Here is a 27,074-nt window from a genome sequence, read left to right on the forward strand (position 1 = left end):
TCAGTGACACATAGCGGCACACACACGACAGCAACAACCACCATTCACGACTCCTGTTCCCCGATATTATTTATATTATTGTTCAAGGGGTGGAGGGCTATAAATACACTTATACTGCAACCACATAATTTAGGTTGTAAAAGCGTACTTATCGATCACCTGGAGTGCGTCGTTTGTTTTTATTTCTCAAAGTGGTCGCCAATAAGTTTCATGGTTAAGTGGCCACTGAGTGACCCTTGACCCTAGTGACCCTTGAAGGCCACGGTGGCGAAATGTGAACTCCCTCGCCCGATATGCAGGAGGTCGTGGGTTCGATCCCGACCCTGACGCCTGCTGCATATTTGGAGTTCGCATGATTTTTCTCCGGGTCCTCCGGTTTTCCCCTCCACATTTAGAATCGACACGCATTTCAGAGTATTTGGCTGCTATACATTGCCACGTGATAAGCCACTTCGTTGGGCTATCATTTGTGGCCAGGTCGCTTCTGAAACAGAGCTTCATAGCTCAGTGGGCCTTACACTTATAAAATAGAAAGTGTAGTGTTTTAGTTTAGACCCTTGCCGAGTGGAAAGCAGGGCGAACTGAACCAGTGCGCACTCGTACAGTTACACAGGGTGGCTCAAAAGTCAGGACCCATATAGGGTTCTTTATGTTATCTTTACACTGGCATTTCATAGTTTGAATTTCTTCTTTTTTCAAAAGGTAACATGTTATCTACTATCATTGTTCATATCGATTTTTCTTCTTCCCTTTCAGATGACGTTTAAAAATGGAAAGGAAATCGACTCAGGACAAACGAGTTCAATTAAGCTTTAATGTTACGCAATTTCGAAAGATAATTCATGCGTGCATTGGGTTTTTTTTATGGACGTCAGTTTGAAGAGTTGTTAAAAGAAATATAACCCTATGTGTCCTAACTTTTGGGCCACCCTGTGTATATTTATTCAGCTTAGATCCCAGCCCCCTGCACCCCCTTCATCAAGCCGCATTGACAAGTGCAGTGAAGTATGGTCAAATTACCCCCCCCTCCTTCCACGCCGCTTGACGGACATGTAGTGGAGGGGGGGGCCCTCATGCAGCAGCAGGTCTGTAAATGATTGAGTCATAAGAATACCTACCTCACAGGGCACGCTGCCCGTTTTTATCAACTCACAAAAAACAAGTTAGCTTGGACACGTAAATTAACATGTTGTTTCCACATATATTTCCACCCCCCTCCCCTCGCCGGACCACCTCAATTATTACGAAACACTGATGCCAAATTTTAAATCACCTTTTAAACGACCAAATGAATTTTTATTGACGCTTTGTCCTTGAGCGGGCCCAGTCGTACGCGCTGGTGGAAATAAAATAAAAAAAAATGGACCGCAATTGCCAATGCGGCCGTTTTAAGCCTAATGGGAAATAAATTAACGAATCGCACCTCTGCTCTCTGCTACATCGACAGGAAAAGGTCTTTCTCCATGGTGCATGGCCAGGTCTGTGCCTCCTCGTGTGGACAAGCCTCACGTGAGACACGTGGAGTACTCTCAACACCACCTGGAGTGGCAAATGGCCACCGAGACTCGGTATATTTGGGGTTTGCCTTGGGTGGCACTCTGTGGCGAGATGTTAACTACCTCGCCTGGTATACAGGATGTTAACTATCTGGCTTGGTTATACAGGAGATGTTAACTATCTCGCTTGGTTATACAGGAGATGTTAACTATCTCGCTTGGTTATACAGGAGATGTTAACTACCTCACCTGGTATACAGGAGATGTTAACTACCTCGCCTGGTATACAGGAGATGTTAACTACCTCGCCTGGTATACAGGCGATGTTAACTACCTCGCCTGGTATACAGGAGATGTTAACTACCTCGCCTGGTATACAGGAGATGTTAACTACCTCGCCTGGTATACAGGAGGTCGTGGATTCGATCCCGACCCTGACGCCTGCTGCTGTATAATTCGAGTTTGCATGTTCTCCCCGCATTTAGATGAACGTGCGTTTCGAGTGCTTGGCTGCTCTAAATTTTCATGCGATAAGCTACTTTATTGAACTATCATTTGTGGCCAAGTCTTTTCTGAAAAAGAGCTATATAGCTCGGTGGGCCTTAGCTGATAAAATAACAACAAATTGTTGACTTTAGACTCCCGTGGTCACTGTTGGTGAACTTAACCCATTGATTACTCCACCAACGTTGAAGACTCTTGTCTATCAGCAGGACTGTTCAATCCTCACTGTGTCCAACCACCGCACTGCCGGTCATGCCACACTCACTCACCCACTCACAAGACAAAATATCCCCCCGTATAGTTTTTGACAGACTGCAGGGGACAAGTGCTGTTAGCGAGCAGCAATGAAGGCCGGCATGGCACACGAGGGGCATGTGTGGCCACCACGCCCACCCGCCTTTGTCCCCCTAGGGGCCTGGATAATTGTCACTGGTGTTGACCGTGAGCGGGAATTGAACTCGGTCACCGGGTTCGTAACGCAGAGTGCTATTTATTGCACCAACGTTCCTCACACTCACCCACTCACCCACTCCGGGAACTACCGGAGGACTCGGAGAAAAATCCCCGTGACCACATGTAGAGAGGACATGCACACTCCAAACATACAGGGGTCAAAGGTCGAGATCGAACCCACGATCTCCTGTATACCTTGCTAGGTAGTTAACATCTTGCCACCGCGGCGTCCCTGGCAAGCCAGGAGATAGAACCTTGATGCCCACGGGTAGGGAGGGAGCTTCACGAATGTGTGATCCACCGACTTTTGCTGCCTGCAGAGTGCAGGATCACACGCCACGTGCAGCAGAGCAATCAGCGCCACGCTAAAAGTATTACGTCGCCACGTTACTTACTATTCAATGCAATGGTAAGTACATTTTGATTTGTGTTGGCGAGATTAATGCTGACAAGTATATGCACCCACAATATTGAAAATACTAATTAAGAATGTGTTTTTATTTGTATTGAAGAGGCCAAATAATATGTTTAAGATGTGCTTCTGCAGGCCGTCTGGAACGCTCTTCCTTCCGATATTAGGAACATACTGGAGCCATGCACTATTAAATCTAGATTGAACGGCTATTTGTATTCTGTTTGTGGCCCTTCCCCGCACCTCCGATTAGCACGCTTGGATTGTACTTGCTGCTGTCTACATACACATTAGGTCCGGTCTAAGATTAACTTTGTTGTAAAAATCAGCTGTGTGAACAAGGCGCGCGAGCAGTGGTGTTTTTAGGGTCATTATCAACACAGTCCCCAACATCACACGCGAAGGTGGAATCGGTTCTTTTGAATATTAATAGCAAAACATCCAACTGGATGGCAAAACAAAAAAAGTAAAAAAAAAACAATCAATTTAATTCACTTCAATACAACTTGCATCGAAATATGAGCTCGTGTCTTAAGCGTTGATAGCAGGAGAGCAGGTGGCATTATTGCAAGTGTCATATCTCTGGGCTTGGAGGTCAGTTCATGATTTATTATTTGGGTCTTTCGGTAAAGCCACGTAGATAGAAGAAAAACAATGATTAAAAAAATAATAAAATATCACGACGTTTAGATCGCAACACAACAACATTAGATTTTTTTTTAATATATAAAAACATTTCCTGCCTCAGTAGCTCTCCTGATATTTTTTTACCTGATGACGATTACTTGTGTTGCGATCGAAACGTCGTGATATTTTATTATAATTATTTATTATTATTTTTCTTCTATCTCCGTGACTTCACCGAAAGACTCAAAGAATATGAATTCGTGCAGTCGCGAAAGCTTTAAGTCAATATTTAGTTCGTGATTTCTTCTCTCAAACTTTTTCCGCGCACTACCTGCGGGACATTTCCGACTCGGCCCCTGAATATCCCTGCAGTAGCCCGTGGCTAAGCTTCACAGAAAATCCGCTTAACACGCGGCCCAAACCGGGAAAACCACACTTGATTTCAAGTGGCCTGGAAAGCTTACGCGTTAAATCGCTCCACTATCCACCCAGCAAACATGCTTTGGGCAGTTTCCCTTTGTCCCGTCTTATGCCCGGGTCACTCGAAAAACCTTTTCCAATTCAAATCTACGGAATTCCTCACCTGCTTTTTGGTAATAAATGTTTAAACATTTGTAGAGGCTAAATCAACACGAGTATTTACACCGGGCCCCGAAGCCATCAGGTACTTAATAAGTAACCAGTATTACAACCCGAACCTAATGACTTTACACGCAATTCGCCAAGTTCTGGCTCACAGCTCTTAATTTCTACAGCACCCTTGAAAACAGGAAACGTGCAGTTGTTCAGGGACAAGGAGTGCTACTCAGTCATCCCAATTAAATGGTGTAGGGGGCAAACACGGAATCGCTTCATGTATTTAGTCACGCGCAGACATTGTGGCTGGCTCGAGTTACAGAGCGAGCGGCTCACGGGTGGAAGGCCGCGAGTTAAAAATCCTGGTCGACTCGGCCCATCACCCTTCAAGAGATTGGTAAAATAGAAACCACTTTGCGAAGGTGGGCTAAAGCGGTTGTCCTCTGGAGAAGCCTGCCTTCGCCAAAGGAATCGGATATTTTCACCACTGGCTCACGGCTGTCAAAAGGAGACGGGCACCATCTCCTATGGATCAACTTGCCCCTGCCATAGAACCGTGGAAATGTCACCACCGGCTCACGGGCCGGAAGCAGGCGATAAACACCGCCTCGTTGCTCATTTCAGCAAGGGGTCACTTTGACCTTTGTGGTGGCGAGATTGTTAGCACCCTGCACCCTGACTTATACACCCATCCACAGCTAGGAGCAGTGCTACGTGGTATTGAACCGGTCCAAGGCCAAAGGAATGGAAAGTACAGCAGGGTAATCCAAGATGTAGTGTGACCATACTCTTTGGTTCTTTCGGTAAAGTCACGTAGGTAGAAAAAATTATATATCACGACGTTTCGATCGCAACACACCCTGAGGCTGCACCTATCTCAAGCCTACATAAGAGACATTGTTTCAGTAGCTTTCTCTCTCTCTCACCTGAAGATGGTCGCTTGTGTTGTGATCGAAACGTCGGGATATTATTTTTTCTACCTACGTGACTTTACCGAAAGAACCAAGAGTATGGATTCCTGCAGTCACGAAAGCTTCAAATCAATTAATTCACCCCGAACATTTGTTTTGCCTTTGAATGTCCATTTCTGTTTTAAAATAAACGTTCCTTAAAAATATGACGTTTTAGATAATTAAATGGGGGTCGCAAGACATCTGTGGTATTGCACCGGTCCTTCCCCCGCACCTCCAATTAGCACGGTTGGCTACGTACGGTGCGAAAGAAGTTCAACAACATACACACATCTGGACCATACTTTCCGGTATGGTCAGACGACATTCATGGCTGACAGCGCAGGGGAGCTTGATCCAACGGTACATGGACAGGGCTAGAGATTGTTATTAATACTGTGAAGGGTGACTGCCTCGTCAGGAGTTTTTCAAGCTAGATATTGTTCCTTACAACCGGATGAATACACTTTTAATTTTTCAAGATCTGGGTTAAATAAAATAAAAGAAACTCCATGCAAAAATAACTACTGAAATGCGTGATCGTTATAGCAAAATAATGTAAAAATCTTCTTAAATGTAAAAAAATTATAAAGGCAGAAATATGTTTTTAAGTGAAAATATTGAACGAATTAATGTGAACAGGGTACAAACTACGGGAGGTGCAAGGCAATAACACGGAGTATTTTATTCAAAATAGATGATAAATTATATTAGTAGGTGCATTTAACACAAACACTGATAACACCGTTGAAAAAGTGCACCGGGACTTGGATATATTCATTTCCATTGACGACGACGACGATGATGATGATGAGAACGATGATGATGATGATGAGAATGATTATGATGATGATGAGAACGATGATTATGATGATGAGAACGATGATTATGATGTTGATGATGAAGATGAGAACGATGATGATGATGATGATAACGATGATGATGAAGATAACGATGATGATGATAACGATGAAGATGAAGATGAAAACGATGATGAGAATGCAGGTGCAATTCATGATAATAAATTAAATCTCGAAAATAACTTGATAATTCTCATGCGCAGACGTGTTTTTTTTCGTCACGAGGTAAATAAATCGGAAATTAAATAAATAAACATTCACAATTTTACATCAAACTGGTTTCCTGCTCATCAATGGAAGGCGGTGCTCGTATCTACAAATCCACTCCTGAGGAAGTGCTGGAAATTCAACATTCCTACGGTAAACAATTAATCTATTACTATTATATTCTTGGTTCTTTCGGTAAAGTCACGTAGAAGGGAAATAATACATTAATTTGTATTATTATAATAAAATAAAAATTCCCTTCTACGTGACTTTACCGAAGGAACCAAGAATATGAATCCCTGCAGTCACGAAAGCTTTAAATCTAAATTTAATCTATTACTATTTAAACTAAAAAAATATATATTTTACCAGGTAAGGCCCACTGACCTGTACAGCTCTTTTTCAGAAGCCAGATACTCTAAATGTGGAGAGGTAAACCAGAGGGCCCGGAGAAAAATCCACGCGACCACGGGAAGAGAGAGACACGCAACTCTAAACATACAGCAGGCGTCAGGGTCGGGATCAAACCCACGGACCTCCTGTATACCAGTTGATGGAGTTAAATCTCCTAGCCACCATAATGATGATGATGACAGACACGCAAACTCCAAATATAAAGCAGGCGTCAGGGTCGGGATCGAGCCCACGACCTCCTGCATACCAGGCGAGGTAGTTAACATCTCCTAGCCACCGTTATGATGATGATGATGAGAGAGAGACACGCAAACTCCAAATATACAGCAGGCGTCAGGGCCACTGCGGCGCCCCGTATAAATGGTGACACCAATGTATCGGTAGGTCACGTGTGGTGGGATACATTGTGGGTATTCCCACTTTTTTCCAAATGTCTGTCAGGCGCTTCCACCAGCAGTGGCATAAACAAGAAATTGCAGGGCGGCACCTTTGCATTGAAGTTTTGGAACATTAACTTGACAATGCCATTCGGTACTTATCAGGAATTCGAGTAGCTTTATCCGAGTGGGGATAAATCTGTAAAATCAGCCCTATAGCAACAAGGTCCCACAAAGCAGTGCTCGAACCGGGTTCCGTATGACGGTAGCTCTAGTCAAACAGGATCCTCTAAAATACGTTTTGAAGCGGATTAAGGTTTTAGATGCTAAAACAATTACACAGTGTTTATTAAGTAAACACGTTGTGTTCATTGTGGATTTCGCAGTGATTAAAGTTTGAAAATGCAAATCACAGTCGTGGGTTAACTCGGCGTATAATGCCTTGGGTGTTGATCAAACAAACGAATTAACACTTGGTGGGAGGTCGTCTGTGGTTGTCTTACAAGGTGCCATGGTGGCGAGATGTTAATTCCCTCGCCTGGTATGCAGGAGGTCTTGGGTTCGATCCCGATCCTGACGCCCTGCTGTATATTTGGAGTTTGCGGTGTTTCTCTTCCCGTGCTTGCGTGGATTTTTCTCTGGGTCCACCGGTTTTCCCCTCCACATTTATAATCCTACGTGCATTTAGAGTATTTGGCCGCAATACATTTTCACGCGATAAGCAACTTCATTGAACTATCATTTGTGGCGGCCTGTTCGCTTCTATAAAAATAGCTATACAGCACAGTTGGCCTCCTTACCTGGTAAAACAAAAACAATTACTCTAACTCGGTTGGCCCAGCGTCCCATGTCCACTCCTCTGGATTGTAAGTGCAATGTGCCAACCACTACACCACACGGTGGATGGTGTAGATTTATCACGATAGACCGCAATTGGGCGACTGTATTTAGGAATGCGGCTCTACTGGGAAAGTAACAGAGTTGTGTGGTTCTCTCCGGTCCAATGCTCACAAGTGGTCGGCCTCGAATACCAGCAGGCCGCCCCGATGGATCGGCGGACAGTGGTTGGGCATAGTTTATATTAATTGATAACACAGCTGTTAATTAATTGGCTGCTCGATGGCTAGTTAGTAGGAGCTGGGCAGGCAAGGGCTGATGGGTTTTCATCAACAGATAAAAGGAGTCTTTACTCTTTGGTTTTTTCGGTAAAGTCACGTAGGTAAAAAATTAAATAAAAATAAATTAAGTCACGACGTTTCGGAGACAATACAAGCTACCGTCTTCAAAAAAAAAAGGAGTATTGTTCGCTGGGAGTTAACCATTCTGACATCTCTCATTAAAAAGATCAACACATACACTCCCGTACAGCTTGAACATTCTTTTGGGACAAGTGCTGTTAGCGAGCGCCTGAAGAAGGTCGGCATGGCACACGAGGGGGTGGGTTGCCTTTGTCTCGCCAAACCAATGCTGCTGCTTACACATCGCACCGGGCACTCATTTAAGGCCAAGTCAACCTCGGGGAGGCGCAGGACCAGTTCAGATATTAGTCACCGATATTAGCCGTGAGCGGGAATCGAACTCGTGTCACCGGCTTCGTAGCGCAGTGCGCTAACCGCTGCACCGCCACTCCTCAGTGGACACACACACCTCAAACGCCGTCGTGTACAAACAGTTAACCCTGGACGTTGAACAAACGCCTCCCCGTACCTCTACTTAACCTGAATAAACTCATCGAACACGTGTGTTAGCGAGTGCCTATTAAGGCCGGCGTGATTTATACTCTGGGTGGGGGAGTGTAAGAGGGGGGGCGGGGGCAGCACTATGCCCAGCCATCTCAGCTTCCTCTCTCCGCCAAGAATTAATTTCAGGCCGAGTCAATCTAGGGGAGGCCCAATCATTGTTCATACACCACTCGTCAGCGCTGTAGTATCACAACCACGTAGGCCTTCGCGGTTGCACCGTACATGGCACTCCGATGTGTGTGTGTGTTTTCTTTCTTCGGAAGCTCCCAGGACGTGGAACAAAACGTCGGGCATCTTACAGACCAACACGAGAGCTGCTCGTGGCCAAGGTTAAAACCCAGGCCGCCAAAGCCAGTGCCGTGTTTGGGCATGTTAACACACACACACATAACATACACGCACACATAGACATATATAACATACATACGAGTGTGCACACACCTCTGATGTGTGCGAACACCACCGATGCGCGTGTGATGGACACGGACGGAAGCACACAAATGTGCACGTGCTGCGAAAATCGGAGCGAAGGCTCGACACTTTTGCGACATTGCCCACGTGGTCGTTGTGGTCCTTCTGCTACCCGCAGGGCATAGGGACACATCGGAGCTGTGGGGGCCGGTCGGTTCTGGTGAAAACTGGACATCAAGAGAGTGTCTCCCTCCCGCTGCTGCGGATGGCGTTGGCTGTGAATGAGTGTATCTGGCCCCTTGCAGTTGCTGGGGCCCACTGATGAGGTGGGACCTCGTGCAAAGAAAGTTGATAATTAAAGTCACAGCATGAGGTGGTTTATGTTGAGAGTTCTGGCAGGTGTGCTGCATTCATCCCCATAACAACGAATTCTGAGTGGTCTAAAGGTTAGTCAGTCCGTCTATTTCGGGTAAGGGAGCTAAGAAGCCCACTTTTTTTTCAAAGTGGCGAACCGGCCTACAAATATTTTGTCAAAAATCACACGTTACTATAAATGTTATTTTTTTAGCAACAGACACAGAGCCCCCCCCCCCCCCCCCGACACAAAAAAAAACGCCAAGCGACCAGCAACAAACAGATCTATTAAAGTCGCGTTAATATGCATAAACGTATGTTAAGGCATCATCTAACAGTAGAAAATTCAAATGATGGGTGGAAGCGCTGGTGCAGTGGATAACGCACCGGGCGGACACCTGGGTTTGATTCCTGGCCACAGCTGGCATCAGTGGTGAGTGGCATCTGAATCGGTCCCAGCCACCCAAGGTTGCTCGCTATTATCTGCACACGAGTTCCCTCCCGCAGATATTGTAATCTCTTAACGAAGTGCCGATTGCAAAGTTAATATAATTCGGTGGAAAAAAAACCTCACAAACTCAAGCAGCCACTTACCTAGTATTCGCATCCTATACTTAACCAGCAGATGAGATATAAACCCTTTGAGACACATGCGACCACCAGGCTTATATTAAGTTAAATTGAATACACGTAACATTATTTTCTTACGTAACAAATCTGGAAAAAAGTAACAATTTAAAAAAAGTTGCAGTTTGTACCAGCATTTGTGAAACGCTACCAACCACAATGTCCATTTGCCAGTTAATATAAGAAACTGTCTGTCGTTCTGTGCCACGGTACAGACGGCATACTCGGCATCCTTTGTGAAGCACAAATAACTTATCGACAATGTACAAAAAACAAAAAACACAGCCTGTAGCCCGAGGAAGGACCAGTGACAAAACTGGACCTCCACTTGGACCTCTATAACTTAAATTTCGATTTAAAGCTTTCGTGACTGCAGGGATTCATCTTCTTGGTTCTTTCGGTAAAGTCACGTAGAAGGGAAGTAATAAAATAATACAAATAAAACATAATAAAATAATTCTCACGACGTTTCGGCCACAACGCAAGCAGCCGTCCTCAGGTGAAGAACATGTCTGTCCTTTGTGGCCGAAACGTCGTGAGAATGATTTTATTATATTTATTTTTATTATTTTATTATTTCCCTTTTACGTGACTCTATAACTTAGTTCAGAATGTTTCGCCCTTTGTCAATCCACTGCCGATCAGAATCAGAATATGTATTGGAGGAATCCGGTGAGCTATAAAGCTCTTTTTCCACAGATGTCCAGTCAGGACATCTGCTGATGGGAGGCTACCCCACGTCGCCACGTTTGTTCATGGAATTTGTATTACCACAGTTTTCCTTGCTGGTCAGTGCTGGTCAGTGCTGGTCGGTGCTGGTCAGTGCTGGTAGGTTGTTTGGACGTAAGGAGCTAAAGGCGCAGCCCTGCATGATTGCCTGCTCATGCCACTGCTGGTGACAAAATGAGGCTTCGGAGAAATCGGTGTTCTTCGCGAATTTTCTGAGCAGAGCCACTTTCGCCGATAAGACATCGTCAGTGCGAGGGTGTTTGTCACGTGTCGTGTATTGCCAGCGGCCCGTGGGACCTTGCAATGAAGAACGCCGCCTCTAGAGGGTAATTGACCTCTTCCACGCTGGTCAGCCATAATAGAACAGGGTAGGGACACCCACACTTTACGCCACCTCACGTGACCTGCGGAACCACTAGCATCGGGTAAGATTTAAGTAAGTTGCACCGTCAGTTTAAATTGCCGCGACAAGAGATGGAATCGAACCGGCGACTTCTGGATCGCAAGGCCAGGGCGCTCACAGTCACACCACTGTGGCAGCGTGCCTGGAGAGTTTGAGGACGGATGTTAATCTCCGATTTGATGCATCCTTACACTCGTAATTCTTGAGCAGTGAAATAAAAAAAAGTATATTTTTTGGCACTTGGCGAAAAGATGAATTTTTTTTTTTACATAAAAGGTGACTTCAAGTAGCATCTGGAAGTGATCATTTTGAAAGAGCCATGGAGGTCTCCAGTACAATTTTATTCAGTAATAAAAGTGATTTTTAAAATGATTCAAAATAAATAATACTTAAAAACCATAAATGTTTCACTGGTTATATATATCCCACAGCTCATCATAATGATATTGAACAGCCAGTTAAACATGTTATAATAAAGGCAACACGGTAGCCAATATATTATTAAAGTCACTTCTTGCTAAATTTGGATATAATAACCTGTCCAGTGACCAATGCAGAAGCAAGGAACATGGTTGCACACAGAAGAAGACCTGGATGATGCAGGCAGTGATGAGAAGGACACTGGCACTAGTTGGACACACGTGTAGGATAGACAAAAACAGGAAAATTAAAAGTGTGTTGTTCTGAAAAATGGAAGGAACCGAAAAGACATGAAGATTGGCTTGACAACGACATAAGAAATTGGTGCCAGAAAGAAGTGGCACTACTTGAGAATATTGGCACAAGACAGAGGAAAGTGGAAACAAATGTGAAGTGGACACCTACGAAGCGAGATGATGATGAACCTGTTAATAATGGAAAAAAAATGCGTTTGACATAAAAATGCCACAGTTACATTGGGTTGCATTTCCAAGACCTGCTGTTGCAATTCAGGTTGAAGGTGCATTTTTCTGGCACATGCCAGATCAAACCTGTACGATCCAGCCCCCCCCCCAAGTGAGTGACTCGGGTTACTATCTGAGCCTTTAAATCGGGTTTGTTTTCATTCCCGCGCTCTGTAAAGGTGCACTCAGAGGTGGTTCCTGAGAAGTATATAAATAACAAAAGAGCCTTAGCCATGCTGGCTTACGGGTTTGCCTCCCCCCATTCCCCCAACCACCCACATCTTTTTTTAAACACAGAAATTGAAAGTGGCGTTACCAAGTTGGGTAGAAGGTGAAATCTGCTCAACGTCACGTGTGGTGTGCCCAATATTGTTTTTGTCAATGTTACAATCGGCGTGCAAACACAATTGTTGGGTCAAGTAAACAGAACACGCCAATTGGCCTTGCTCTCCAACACGCCGGTGTCCTCTACTAGTAACTAATTGGCCACGTTCTGTTTACGTGACAAACCTTACGAATTGGCTGTGTCGGGTGGTGGCTGGTTTAACGACACATTTAGATATTTACGCAATCTAACCCCCCCCAAAAAAACCTTTATTATGGATGAAATTGGTCGCGAAAAGCCTACGTGTAATGATTACGTTTTCAAAGTATCTGTGACAAATCCCTGCTGGGCAAATGAACCTCGAACTGGAGATAATGCCGTCATTCATTCAATGAGGCATTGCCGTAAATGAATAATGCATGCGTTAAGTATGTTAAGTACACCACGTATCGAGGCGAGATCTTATGAGAAAAATACAAATTGATCAACGTGTGGCAAAGTTCAGAGAGGTTGTGTGTCCCAGGAACAAGAATGCAACCGCTTCTAAATTTCAGAAACGCAACCTAGTCAATGACATGAGTTCGAATCGTTGGCAAGTCGAACATTATATGGAAACATGGGTTAAGACAGTGGCTGCAGAGATTTGTGTTGATATGTCTCCTCTCCACACGTGTTATTGTTCCACAAACAATCCTTGAATTAAAGCACCCAATTGTTTTAGTTCCTAAAATTCCGCACAACAACACCTCAGCCATTCGCATCGTTTATCATCAGATATCAATCGACATACGCCTCTCACGTCATATACTCTCACGGTATTCTCGTAAATTGTGTCATTGTTACCCGGAACGGACAAAAGAACTGGGGTTGCTGCATGAGCACACTGCACTACAGCCGGGTTCAATTCCCCGCCATGGCGACAGCTTCAGAAGTAACTGAACCGGTTCTAAGCACTCGCTTCGCCAATCTGCAATGAGCAGGGTGGTGAAGTGTGTACACACATATATCATTACCCAATCATTAAGATGCTATTATGAACGGAATTGTTTTTGAATTATGTTTTGGATGCCTCCACTTTTGTACTTTTGAGTGTGTCTAACCCTGCTACCTCCCGATCACAACCACTTTAGATTCACGTAGCAAAATATAAGCAGAAAGAAACTTGTGATGAGTAAATAATGGTATTTTCTGAGATCCCTCTGTAAAAGTCACAATTGTGCACGCACACGTATGATGATCACCCCCATCTATGATCAATATTCAGTTATCACAGCAACAACATTTTGTAAACTGACAATTCCGACAACGGATGTTCTCTTTGCATGTAAAAACAAAAATTAATCGCTCTAAGAAATAGACGTATGGGTGACAATATTATTTGGGTCTTTTGGTAAGGTCACGTAGATAGGTTTACAATATGTTGTTTTCTGTGATAACTGAATATTAATCAGACGGGGTGATCGTCATACGTGTGCGCACACAATTGTGACTTTTACAGAGGGATCTTAGACAATACCATTATTTACGCATCACAAGCATGTTTTTTCTCATAGGATCTTGCCTCGATACATGGTAAAGTCCCGTAGATAGGTTTCTTTCAACCCATCGACGTGACTTCACCGAAAGACCCAAAGAATATGAATCCCTGCAGTCACGAAAGCTTTCATTCAAGGTAGGTGACAAGTTGAGGTATCATGTAATTGAAAAAGCAATTATGTATGAGAATGCATTCTTTTGTTTTGAAGACAATAGACCGTAGTAAATGGGTTACTAGCTGGTATTGCCTTTGAAGATACTGTTGTTTAAATATTAGTTCAGCTGTAAATGCAGTAGTAAACCGCATTTCCTCCCATTAGCGGACTGCTGTCCTGACTCGAAGCCTTGTTTATGATCTATAAATACACTTTAATAATAAGCCCGCATTGCATTCCTCTTAAAACATAGCTTTGAATACTTGACATCGAGAAAGGTCGAATAACCGTGGATCATAACTTTACAGTAAAATATTTATATGCCACTTTAAATCAGTTCTGAGTGACATTGACAGGCAATAACGATCTGAGCGGCATGTTCACCGTCAGTGCGGTACTTTTAAAGTGTTCGGTTCACACCTTCACATAGCAGCATAACCCGAGCACGTGGAACATAACCCGAGCACGTATATCATAACCTGAGCACGTATATCATGACCTGACATCATAACCTGAGCACGTATATCATAACCTGAGCACGTACATCATAACCTGACATCATAACCTGAGCACGTACATAATAACCTGAGCACGTATATCATAACCTGAGTACGTACATCATAACCTGACATCATAACCTGAGCACGTACATCATAACCTGAGCACGTATATCATAACCTGAGCACGTATATCATAACCTGAGCACGTACATCATAACCTGAGCACGTACATCATAACCTGAGCACGTACATCATAACCTGAGCACGTATATCATAATCGGAGCACGTACATCATAACCTGAGCACGTACATCATAACCTGAGCACGTATATCATAACCTGAGCACGTGCATCATAACCGGAGCACGTATATCATAACCTGAGCACGTACATCATAACCTGAGCACGTACATCATAACCGGAGCACGTACATCATAACCGGAGCACGTACATCATAACCTGAGCACGTATATCATAACCTGAGCACGTACATCATAACCTGAGCACGTACATCATAACCTGACATCATAACCTGACATCATAACCTGAGCACGAATAGCATGACCTGAACACAGTTAGAAACACAAGTATTAAAACCGGTGTGTTGTGAAGCTTTTGGGAAGAGCACTCATACCAATGGCCCATTAACGAAGCAATACCACCGAGATGGGAGAATGATCCCATTCCCACGAGTTCATTCGCAGTTAAACGCGGAGGTAAATCCGCGTTCAACGTTGCATCAAAGCCCGTGGGGGCACGCGCAAGCAATTATCTCTATTCATGGGAGAAACTGATAGGCAATCACATTGTTAAATATAAGCAGAAGAACGCGTAACACTTTTAATGAACAATGCATTTGTTGGGGTTGGACAACGCCTCTCACACACATCTCTGTTGCATATCACTGACAAAACACACACACACACAATGACCTCCTTTACACTTACCGTCAGTGCATCACACAGACCAGCACACCTTTTAAAGACACTTTTTTTTCGTAACAAAGACGTTTAAAAAGACTTACACGAGTGTAACAAAAATAAATCAACCCCAACCCACCACAAAAGTTGGTTTACTTCTACGATAGTTTTAGAGGCGCTCGCGAATCAGGTGTGGGAGGTTTACGTTGGCGGTATGCGGTGAGAAAAGTACTGGCCTCGGACCAAACTCCAGACTCACCTGTGTGCGTGATGGGGTGGGGGGTGCGGGAGAGTAAAAACAAAATGTGATGATCTGTGATCGCGCAGCGTGTGGGCAGCTTCTCTCTCGGCTCTCACGAAGTTCGCTCGGCGCTCATCAGGACGGGGACGAGCTCATGTGGGTGAATCTGCGTTCACACCGCGTGGAGTTTATCAGGGAGGGGAGGGGGTTGGTTTTTGTCCGCGTGCTGCCTGTCCCGTGTGGGAACTTGGGGCGGAGTCTGCCACTTTGCCACACGGCGGTGGCGGCGGTACCCCCCCCCCATCCACACCTCCCCCCCATCCCCCCCATCCACCCCCTCCACCCCCTCCTCCCCCCCCATCCCCCCCATCCACCCCCCCCAACCCCCTCCTCCCCCCCATCCCCCCATCCACCCCCTCCTCCCCCCCATCCCCCCCATCCCCCCCATCCCCCCCATCCCCCCATATCCCCCCCCCATCATCTCCCCATCCTCCCCAACCCCCTCCCATCCACCCCCTCCTCCTCCCCCCCATCCATCCCCCTCCTCCTCCCCCCCTTCCAACCCAATCCCCCCCATCACCCCCCCCATCATCCCCCCATCCTCCCCATCCCCCCCCAACCACCCCCTCCTCCTCTCCCCCATCCGACCCCCCGCCTCCTCCCCCCCATCCACACCCCTCCTCTATCCCCCTCCTCCGCCCCCCATCCCCCCCTCCTCCTCCTCCCTCCTCCTTCTCCCCCCCATTCACCCCCCCTCCCCCCCCCAATCACCCCCTCCTCCCCCCCATCCCCACCCCCCTCGATGCTTCATGATTTGCCTCTCTTATGGATGGGGCCGCTGAAGCCAAAAGCCGCGTCGCGTAGAATTAGCACCGACAAACATCCTTGTCACACGGGGTGGGGGGGGGGGTGCTGGGTTCGGTGGCTGCACTTGTGCAACGCCGATGCGACCACGCGTGCAGGAGGGTGTCGACGTTTCATTGGCGTTGGCCTTTTTGTTGTTCGCTGTTGTTTAAATAAGAAACCAAAGCACCCACCGCCAGTGCCGGACTAAGCTAGTGCGGGGCCTGTAGCGTATCTTATAAAGGGGGCCCTAAATAAAAAAAAACAGACGTAAATATTAAAACACATACATTTTTAACTTGCACAGTAAAGTAATTGTATTTTTTCATTTGTTAGCCAGTTAATACGACAAATCGCTAACCGTAAACACCCAGTCGTTCATAAAAGTTGCAGGCGGTATAGTACTATAGTAATAGAGCAAGTGCAGAATCACTGAACCGGAATTTATAGCTTGAAAGCATTTAGCGCGGGGCCCTTGAAAGTGCGGGGCCCGTAGCTACTACTACACGTGTAGTAGTAGCTACTACACATGTAGCTACTACACATGTAGCTACTTTTGCTACTCGGATAATCCGGCACTGCCCACAACCCCAACCAAATATAAACCTGAGGACGGCTGCTTGCGTTGTGGCCGAAACGTCGTGAGAATTATTGTATTATGTTTTATTTATTTTATTTTATTATTTCCCTTCTACGTGACTTTACCGAAAGAACCAAGAAGATGAATCCAGCCCTGGTGTTTCGCGTGAAGCCCACGCTGGTGTTTGGTGATAGTCGAGTCGAGCCGTAGAGAGATCGCTGGCGCTGTGGTTATCACGGCGCCGAAATGCGCTCTCGAGGTCAATGCACTCGGGTTTGATTCCTTGACCCCGGCCTGACATCGGTGGCGAGTGATACTGAACCAGCACCAATGTCTTCGCCCCACACCCATCTCAGCAACCTCCATTGACCCGCGTAAGGGGCTATGGTCAAATAATCCCCATGGCCATGTTTGTTTGTTGTAGTACGGAGTTAGACTGAGGGTTTTAATCTAAGTTGTCCTGTGGTTGTTGTTGACTTGCATCCCACTGCGATTTTTGCACACAGCATTGGTGTACGGTGTTTTTTCTGCAATATTTTGCTGTCTTTTCTTGGATTTTCTGTTTGCACATAGTCACATAGTCACTTTAAGATGTTTTCTTGTTCATGTTTTTGTTTTTTGTTTGTTGCGGTTGCACCCGATTCAAGAGCCGAATGGCTCACAGGGCTATACCATAATCTTTGTTTTTTTCGGTAAAGTCACGTGGGTAAAAAAAAATGAAAACAACTCAATTAAATCACGAATAAAAAATGAGAACAACTAAATTAAAACACGACGTTTCGGAAGCAACATAAGCCTCCGTCTTCAGGTGGAACCGCCACAGCAAAATTAATGTAGTGAATAAAGAGGGCTATCCCAAATAGATGAAACTGAAACTGAACGTAGCCTGAGGCCTTCATCCAGCAGTTGACTCATACATCGTGAATCATTAATTTATTGTGGAAGGTATTTAACATTAACACTACATAGTAACGAATGCAACGAATGAGACAGTTCATTTTCAATTGATCTTTAACTTTGTTTTTATTTGAGCTATTCATGAAATTATTTCACCAAAATAGTATTTAAATGCTAGCGACTATAAAACAAAACGTCATAATATCTTGGCATTTTGTTACATGAAATCAGATTAGTTTTAGTGCTCCGAGCAAAGGATGGAGCATTTAGATGACAGAAGCTGTCTCTTACTTTCCATCGCAGTTATTTGAAATAAGTATCAAGAAATCACCATTAAAGCCATGGCCAATGAAGTGCAATGCATATCATAGGCATACTACTGGTAGGAACCTCCTGGTTACACCAGCCCACAGGGGATTGTTGTGTCCGTCCGTCCGTCGTGCATCCAAAAATGGGAGGGGTGGGGCTGGGCGGAGAGGGGAGGGTGGGGAGGGGCTGAGGTGGGGAGGGTGGGGAGGGGCTGGTCACCCCGTGGTGCCCTTATAAAACTCAACGTTTAACCTACTCACGCCGGCTTGTGCCCGCCCTCACAGTCGGCCATATTTGCGGAATACACCACGCCGCCGTTGACCCTGGCCATTGACCGAGCAACCCAACGTTCCTACCAGCTCCCTCCGCAGGACAATGTGTTATAAAGAGGACAAATTCAAATTGAGCGGCAACATTCTTTATTTTTCATCGTTCATCATAATCTTGTATCCATGAAACAGCATCGTTTTCACCTAAAACCACCGCTATATAAAAGCACGTACGTGTGACATATCACAAAAATGAAGAATGGAACCCTCGTGTAAACATAAATTCGGTACATTCATTTCAAAGATGTTGGATTTACAAGTGTAAAGTGTGACGAAATGGACTTTACCTCAGAAAGCCATGTCTGACAACAGAGCTGTTACAGATTTTATTCTTTAAAAAAAAGTCTTAACATTAATGACATTACCTCACCACAATGTCTTGCATCTGTAATTACAATCGGCCACTTGCAACTTTAATTGAAACAAAAACCCAATACAATGTGTGCGTGGATTGTACTGCCATTTACATTTGTTACAGATGTGAATGGCTGCGGCCTAACAGCATTCAGCCGAAATTATTAAACAACTTGTCTTTTTCACAACTCACAGTCAAGCCTTCATGCCTGATGATCATCCTCACTCACATATGAATTCAATCACGCGTATATTCCATGCATCTACCGATGGGTCAACATGCTGCCACACGGGATGTTGAAGTGCGCCGCTGGATAAATCACAAACATTTGCCACTGTCGCTTTAGGCCCCATATCTAGATCAGCAAGATCGTCCGTTCGTTCGTTTCTCAATCCGCTTGTCTTGGTGAGGGTCGCGGCGGCAGCGTGTTGAGTAGTGGCGGTCCAGACCTCCCATCTCCTGGCGACAGACTCCCCAAGCTCATCCTGGCCAGCCGAGCGACACAGACCAGCCACCAAACCATGTCCTGGGGTCTTTGCCCAGCATTGTGACATTTTCAATGAGGGGCCGTCCATAAATGACATCACGCGATTTTTGACGATTTTTGAACCCCCCCCCCCCTCGTAACACGGCGTCACAAAAAGTCAGCCCCCCCCCACCTCAAATATGACGTCACAAAGCTCTGCCCCCCCCCCCAAAACCACATTTCATTTTGAAAATAAAACATGCTTTGAATCGCTTTAAACTATTGTCATTGTAGTGCGTATTTAATGTGGCGCTGTACTCTGATGTTGTAGGAGTGTTGTTATAACAATTTGTGTTATTATAACAGTTCTATTTTATTTAAAGTTGCGTATTTTGATGTGACGTCACATTTCTCACATTGTCACAAATGTCTGACCCCCCCCCCCTAGGGGAGTGACGTCATTTATGGACGGCCCCTGACCAAAAATGTGCCCAACTCATACGCATATAAAGGGAGTAATTTAAATTTAAAAAAACGATGAATACACGGAAAAATATAATCGCAAATGTACTGTACTTCGCCAATCATAATAACATTTTAATATTTTGTTAAAACTAGTTCATATTTATTATCAATGCATTGTAGACAAGTCGTGTTAAGCTGCTGGAGGGTTGTCAAGCTCAGACTCTAAATTATCATTCAAAATATTAATCGATAGTCATTTGGAATTTGTCATGGGCAGGTTGTGTTCACTCTGAGAACAGTGCAGAGGAGCAGAAAACCAGTCAAGCGGGAAGGCAGCCATAACTGGCGCCAACGGTTGCCCAAGCTCTGCGGTCCTATATTGAGATGTTTTTTGCCAAATCTCAATTAACCGGTCTTTCTCCACGTGGGGAGGTAACCGGAGCACTCAAGAGTAAACCCACGCGTGCGAGGGGCAGAATTGTTGAATTGTTAAATAAAATATTACCAAAGGATTCTTCTGGAAGGGCGACAACATTTCAGCAGAGGGTCATAGCGAATATCGTAATTTAATAGATTTTCAAAACACAAATACATACGTACGTTGTACTACGCGGAGGGTGGGGGGATGACGTCAGCAGGCACATTGCGTAATGCTGCCGCATGCAGGTGACACACACAGATGTGACGTCACCGCTCGCTTGGCGTGCAAAATATATCAACAAAAGTCTATTTTTATACTTTTTGCATGGTGTACAGTCTGAAAGCTACCCACATGCCAAATTTCAAGTTTGTTGCATGTTGGGAAGTATGCTAAACATTTCGAACAGACACGCATATTCACAAATTTTCATTTTATAGAAATAGATTAGAGTACTGACATAGAAATGTTTTAATCACTCATTTCATACTTACATCATAACAACTGCTTCCAAAATATCTGGCCAGCATGGAAGAGCAGCTCAAATACCCTCGAGTGGGGCTCTGGACCTCCCTCTAAGATGTGGAGGCCATTGTGCGAGAGGTGGAGTGAGTGAGTAATTGCAGGGCTGTACCTTCACCCTTAAAAAAAAAATTAACCCGTAAAAACAAAGTTTTTCACTATAAATCCTTTATATGCGTGGCGGCTAGAGTCCTCTCGTCCTCTGGCTTGAGATGGCTGCCACCTATGGGTCAGATGATTGCCTGCCACCATTAAGCAATTGGTAATTAAATATAATTAATTTTTTCCTAAAAAGTGTAAAATTTTGGAAAAAACTTTTCACGAAAATAAATTGTCACGCACAACGAGTCTGTGTGCAAAATGTCAGCTCGATTGGATCACGGGAAGTGGGTTAAAAAACGACCGAAAGATTTGCACGGTCGTAAGCGCGCAAGCAAGCAAGTGAACTTAATATAAAGGATTTAAAAAGGCCTTCTTCTGCATTTGACCACTTGACTCAAACCTGTTCCTACACAAATTGGGACGGATTCTGATTTACCAGAGCTTCATTTGCTAACAATTTCCACCGACAAAGCACACAGTCTGCACTCGCTCTCGTCGAGAGAGAACTTGCCTCTCGAGGTGCGAGGAGGAAGCACAGACGAGCAGGAAGGCAGCCACGTGATAAACCGGCCACAACAACTGCCCAAGTTCTGTGGTCCTACATATATATGTAAAATGGTATCATTGGCCAATAAAACGTTTTTAAACTGCTGTTTGTGTTTAGTTTGTTGTCCTTCCCCCGCACATTCGATTAGCACGGTTGGTTACGTACGGTGCGAAAGAAGTTCAACATATATACAATTCATGAGTGTTTACATGTTGGAGGAAACCACGAAATAAAAGGCTTAGATTGAGGATAAACATACATACATTTCCTGAGAATATACCCATCTTTGTTATACATTTCAGAATTATCGTAAAAAGTTAATCTTAGATGGGCAAGATACATTACGTTTTTATGTGTTTAAAATTACAAGCCACGTCTGAGATTGGGCAAGGTTGAGTTGGGTGTTATTCACGCTGTTGCTATGCACATGGTGGGTTAACCCATTATTTAAGCAGGTGGCTTCTGATAGCTTCACTCGCAATGTTCCTTGAATGCCCAATGAAGAGTTCACATACGAACCTGCCCGTGTTCTTTGTTTCCGTTAACATCTCATTGGCTTGCTGCTTGCTGGAGCCAATGCATGAAGGGAACTCCACTTTGAAACATCGCTCTTCCCAAAACTCTTTTTGTCCTCCCACCACCGCCCCCCCCCCCCCCCAGTCTGGGCTGCACGAGCCTTTGCCTGGATCTTCAGAATACTAAACAACCCCAGTGAACACTTGATTAAAGAAAGACCGATTACAATGATAGGTCCTTCGCGAACACCGCTGCCATTCCCGGTGCTGACGAGTGCCGCTGAGTGCAGCGTTGAGTTGCCTGGGAACGTCCTCAACTGTTGGGACATTTGCAGCAGGTTAATAATAATGGTCAACAAAAAAAACAAATTTTTTTTCTGGCCTGGACTTTTGCAGCTGTTTTAGACTAATTTCAGGGTGCCGATTCCAAATCTGATCTCAGATTTGCTCTATCACATCTCATTTTTATGCTATCGGCATACCCCATTTTCATTGATTTTACCCGAAATTAACTCTGTCACTTATGATTGCAAGTTGTTGCGAGTCAGTGACTGTTTTAGTGTTAAAATATGGTACTGTATTTTTAGGACAGTGTGTTTATAATATAATTTTATGTAGATATCCACATTTATTTAATATTTTTCTTCTGCAGTTTTTTTAATTGAAAATGCAATATTTCATATTTCAAAAACCAGATGTGATAGACAAAAACTGATGCCAGATTTGGAATCAGATCAGTACCCCCAAAATTACATTAGAACCGTTAGAATACCTTATGCCAGAAAAAGTGTGTTGACCAGTGTAATAGTAATATTATACTCTGGCGGTCCCCTGCCAAAACATCAGTGTCAGTAGCGAGCGGTTCAACTGGGACGGCGAGCGGCTCCCTATGGGGAAGTTACGAGTTGAAATCCTGCTAGGGGGTTCACTCAACCCATCATCCCTGCAGGGTCCACAAAATAGCTACTACTTTGTCGGGAAGTCAACATTGGTTTTCCTATAGACTCGCCCCCCCCCCCCCCACCTCGCCCCCTCCCCCACCACCACAAATTAGGAATGTGGAATTGCCACCGCTGGCTCAGGGACATAGAATCAGGAGGTGCGCACCGCTTCAATGCTCATTCGAGCAGGAAATCACCTTTTTTTGTTGACTTTCTGAACGTACGCCGGGAGATGCGCCGACACAAAAGGTCAAGTCGAGGTCGGTGGCGAGCGGCGTGGCGAGCGCTGCTCAGTCGATGACAACAAACTCGGCCACGTGCGGTAATGCGAAGGGGCTCGCCGACAGTTTGAGACAGCGCTGTGTGAAGGGGGCTCTACACCCCCTCATCAAGTGCTAAGCATTGGGCATTTCTGCTCCGTGCGTACCGTGGGTGGGGTGGGGGGGATTCACATCACGCTGCTGTGCTGTCACTCCTGGGCTCGTGGTCTGACTCGGGGAGGTGGGATCAACGGGCATCTGCGCAATGAGCGTCTTCTGGTGTTGTTTTTAGACTCAAGTGAAGCCATTCGCTCGGGCACCCTTGTGAAAACCCTGGTCTCAAAGAAACTAATAAAAACACATTCCTGCGGAGGGAGCTGGTAGGAACGTTGGGTTGCTCAGTCAATGGCCAGGGTCAACGGCGGCGTGGTGTATTCCACAAATATGCCTGACTGTGCGGGCGGGCACAAGCTGGCGTGAGTAGATTAAACGTTGAGTTTTATAAGGGCACCACGGGGTGACCAGCCCCTCCCCACCCAACCCCACCCTCCCCACCCTCCCCTCCCCACCCACCCCTCCCCACCCAGCCCCACCCAGCCCCTCCCCACCCTCCTCTCCCCATCCAGCCCCTCCCTCCCCACCCAGCCCCTCCCTGCACGACGGACGGACGGACACAATAATCCCCTGTGGGTTGCTGTAACCAGAGGTTCCTATCAGTAGGATGCATGTATATACGTAGCTCTTGTTCACCGCAATAATAGTAGAATGTGATTTTAAATCGCAGGTGATGTGTAATACTCACAGTAAACACCTCTTTTCCGCTATAGGGAGGATACTATAATAGCGGGGTAGGCAAAGTCACACTCGTCACCCTCGTGCCCATCGTCATCTGAGAGAGAGAGGGAGGCAAACGAAAGCCGAGTCAGTCAGGAGAGAATGATGGAACTTGAATGCATTTCAAAGCGTCCCGATCCAACAAGGTCAACTCAAGGCGTTGCCGCTCGCAATCGGATCGGGGACTCTGCGCGCGGAGCATTTCTTCTCTAGAGCTTTAGCCACGCAACTACTGCAATCCAGTCGAATTGTACCATCAATATTCAATCCAGTTTATTTGTACCATCAATATTCAATCCAGTTTAATTGTACCATCAATATTCAATCCAGTCGAATTGTACCATCACTATTCAATTAAATCCAGTTGAAGTGTACCATCAATATTCAATCCAGTCGAATTGTACCATCAATATTCAACCCAGTTGAATTGTACCATCAATATTCAATCCAGTTGAATTGTTCCATCAACATTCAATTCAATCCAGTCGAATTGTACCATCAATATTCAATCTAGTCGAATTGTACCATCAATATTCAATCCAGTCGAATTGTACCATCAATATTCAATCCAGTTGAATTGTACCATCAATATCCAATCCAGTTGAACTGTGCAAACAATATTCAACCCAGTTTAATTGTACCATCAATATTCAACCCAGTTGAATTGTACCATCAATATTCAATACAGTTGAATTGTACCATCAATATTCAATCCAGTTTAATTGTGCCATCAATATTCAATCCAGTCGAATTGTACCATCAATATTCAATCCAGTTTAATTGTGCAAGCAATATCCAATCCAGTCGAATTGTACCATCAATATTCAATTAAATCCAGTTGAAGTGTACCATCAATATCCAATCCAGTCGAATTGTACCATCAATTTTCAATTAAATCCAGTTGAAGTGTACCATCAATATTCAATCCAGTTGAATTGTACCATCAATATCCAATCCATTTGAATTGTGCAATCAATATTCAATCCAGTTTAATTGTATTATCAATTTTCAAACCAGTTGAATTGTGCAATCAACATCCAATCCAGTTGAATTGTGCCATCAATATCCAATCCAGTTGAATTGTGCAATCAATATTAAATTAAACTCCTGGGAATACTACAAATTCAATCAACGGGGGAAGGGGGGGGGGAAGCCGACTTCAGCAGCGATTCACACAATTCCTGTGCGGCTAACGGCTCAACCACTCTCGCAAACCGACTCAACGCTAATCTGGTCTGCAGGCGCCGTGCGCCATTCACGGCTCGTCTTTGGAGCCCCCCCCCCCCACCATGTGCCTGGGACATCGTGTGCCGCACGGCCACTAATAACAAAAACGGAGCGGATGTGTGCATGCATTGCTTGCTCCATTCAGTCTGTGAGCCGCATGACAAGAGTGGACGGATTTCACGCCATGAGTAACATTACATCAGACAGATCAAGTCGGCTATGTTACCCATCTGTTTTCAAAACCCCACAGTAAACATTTTATTGAACAGCTTTCAGATGTAATGTATCCGCAGCATGCTGCATACCCAGGCCGTAATTATAATATATATTGGGGGGGGACCCATCCCCCCCCAATATTGAAATATGCTCAAAATGTCCCCCCCCCCAATATATTGCTATTTAAAAGAATAATTGCAATGCATTGTAAATTAAAACAACACTTTGCTAAACCTTGGCCACAATATCTGGACTTGTCTTCATATAAATCAATGCATAGATTTATGTTAAATGATTGTGGTTATGGTTGTACTTTATTAATCTCTAATATCTGCCATTACATACAATGAAACAAGAAAATGTAAAAAAGAAAAAACAGAGCAATGTAATACAATACACTATTAGACATTATGTAAAACAAGTCAATTCCATGTGTTAGTGAATTTTGTAATATTTTAGGCAGGAAATTACTTTTCAAATTTTGATATTTTTCTGGGTTGGGATCCCCAGACACCCTGGAATATTCGGTCCCCCCCAATGTTGACTCCATGGCTACGGCCTTGCTGCATACACATGTATCTTTCGTAATGTACAGTCCTCCGTCAATCCACTGCTGGACAAAGATGTCCCCACGCCATGCCGGCTTGGAGTGGGTGTTCGACCGTACTTCGCACGCTTTCAGCGCTAGAAGGAGGCGACCTAGGACCAGTCCAGAGATCAGTCACCCGCTGCTGTCAGCCGTGGTCGGGAATCGAACTCAGGCCGCTGGGGTTCACAGCGCAAGCGTGCTAAAGCCCACGCGCCACCGCTCCCCATATTCCTCGATGGGAACCGACAGCTCTCTGGGGTCAACGCCACTGCGTCGAACTAGGATGCACACGTGTGTGTGTTGAACTTATTTCGCACGAGTCCGTAGCCAACCACGCCGATGGGCGGTGCAAAGGATATAAGCTGGCAACAGCGCAGCATTCCGAGTAATGCAAAAGATGAAGAAGTCACAATGCACGGAGAGATGTACATGCATGGAGTGACGTGGAGGGACAGAACAGTGAATGCACAGGTCAGGAAATGAAAGACACATCCTGAGACATCAGATTGACAATTGAGGAAAGTAACTGGGGTGAGCTGAAGGAGAGAACACAACCCAGAGGGTGACCACTGTGCAGATGGATCGATTATATTAGTCCGCGTGCAGGATGATGTATGTATGTATGTATGGTGAACTTCGCTTCCACCGTACGTAGCCAACCGTGCGAATCAGAGGTGCGGGAGAAGGACGACAAACTAAACAGACTTCTGAAGAAATTCGTTTTCAGTCTAGATTTAAAAGTGCCATAGTTCCAGTGGCTTCCTTATTTCGGAAGAGCGTTCCAGACGGCCGCAGAAGCGCATCTGAAAGCGCGCGATGCGGTGACCGCCTTTGTTCGACGGATAGCCAAAAGCCGCTGCTGCGAGGATGACCGCAGTTCGCGTGGTGATGGTTTATGCTCCTTGACGAAATCAACAAGGTTATTGTGGTTCATTTGTGACGAGCGCTTTGTGCGTA

General features: G+C 45.1%; 2 protein-coding genes across 2 annotated transcripts in view; both read right to left on the bottom strand.

The window, feature by feature from the left end:
• The window catches only part of LOC144942993 (ATP-sensitive inward rectifier potassium channel 10-like), a 44,494-nt gene extending 28,545 nt beyond the window's left edge, over positions 1 to 15,949 (bottom strand). The window contains exon 1 of the mRNA XM_078870103.1: positions 15,721 to 15,949. The gene's annotated coding sequence lies outside the window, so the exon portion shown is untranslated. The remainder of the gene's footprint in view (positions 1 to 15,720) is intronic.
• A 6,254-nt stretch (positions 15,950 to 22,203) lies between these two features.
• Positions 22,204 to 27,074, bottom strand: part of LOC144942992 (basal cell adhesion molecule-like) — a 39,219-nt gene continuing 34,348 nt past the window's right edge. Inside the window, exons 15-16 of the mRNA XM_078870102.1 lie at positions 24,054 to 24,140; positions 22,204 to 22,367 (exon numbers count right to left, since the gene is read on the bottom strand). Of these exons, the coding sequence (XP_078726228.1) occupies positions 24,073 to 24,140 (68 nt within the window). The 3' untranslated portion in view covers positions 22,204 to 22,367; positions 24,054 to 24,072. The remainder of the gene's footprint in view (positions 22,368 to 24,053; positions 24,141 to 27,074) is intronic.

Source organism: Lampetra fluviatilis, chromosome 29 (genome assembly GCF_964198595.1).
Source record: "Lampetra fluviatilis chromosome 29, kcLamFluv1.1, whole genome shotgun sequence".
Classification (NCBI taxonomy): domain Eukaryota; kingdom Metazoa; phylum Chordata; class Hyperoartia; order Petromyzontiformes; family Petromyzontidae; genus Lampetra; species Lampetra fluviatilis.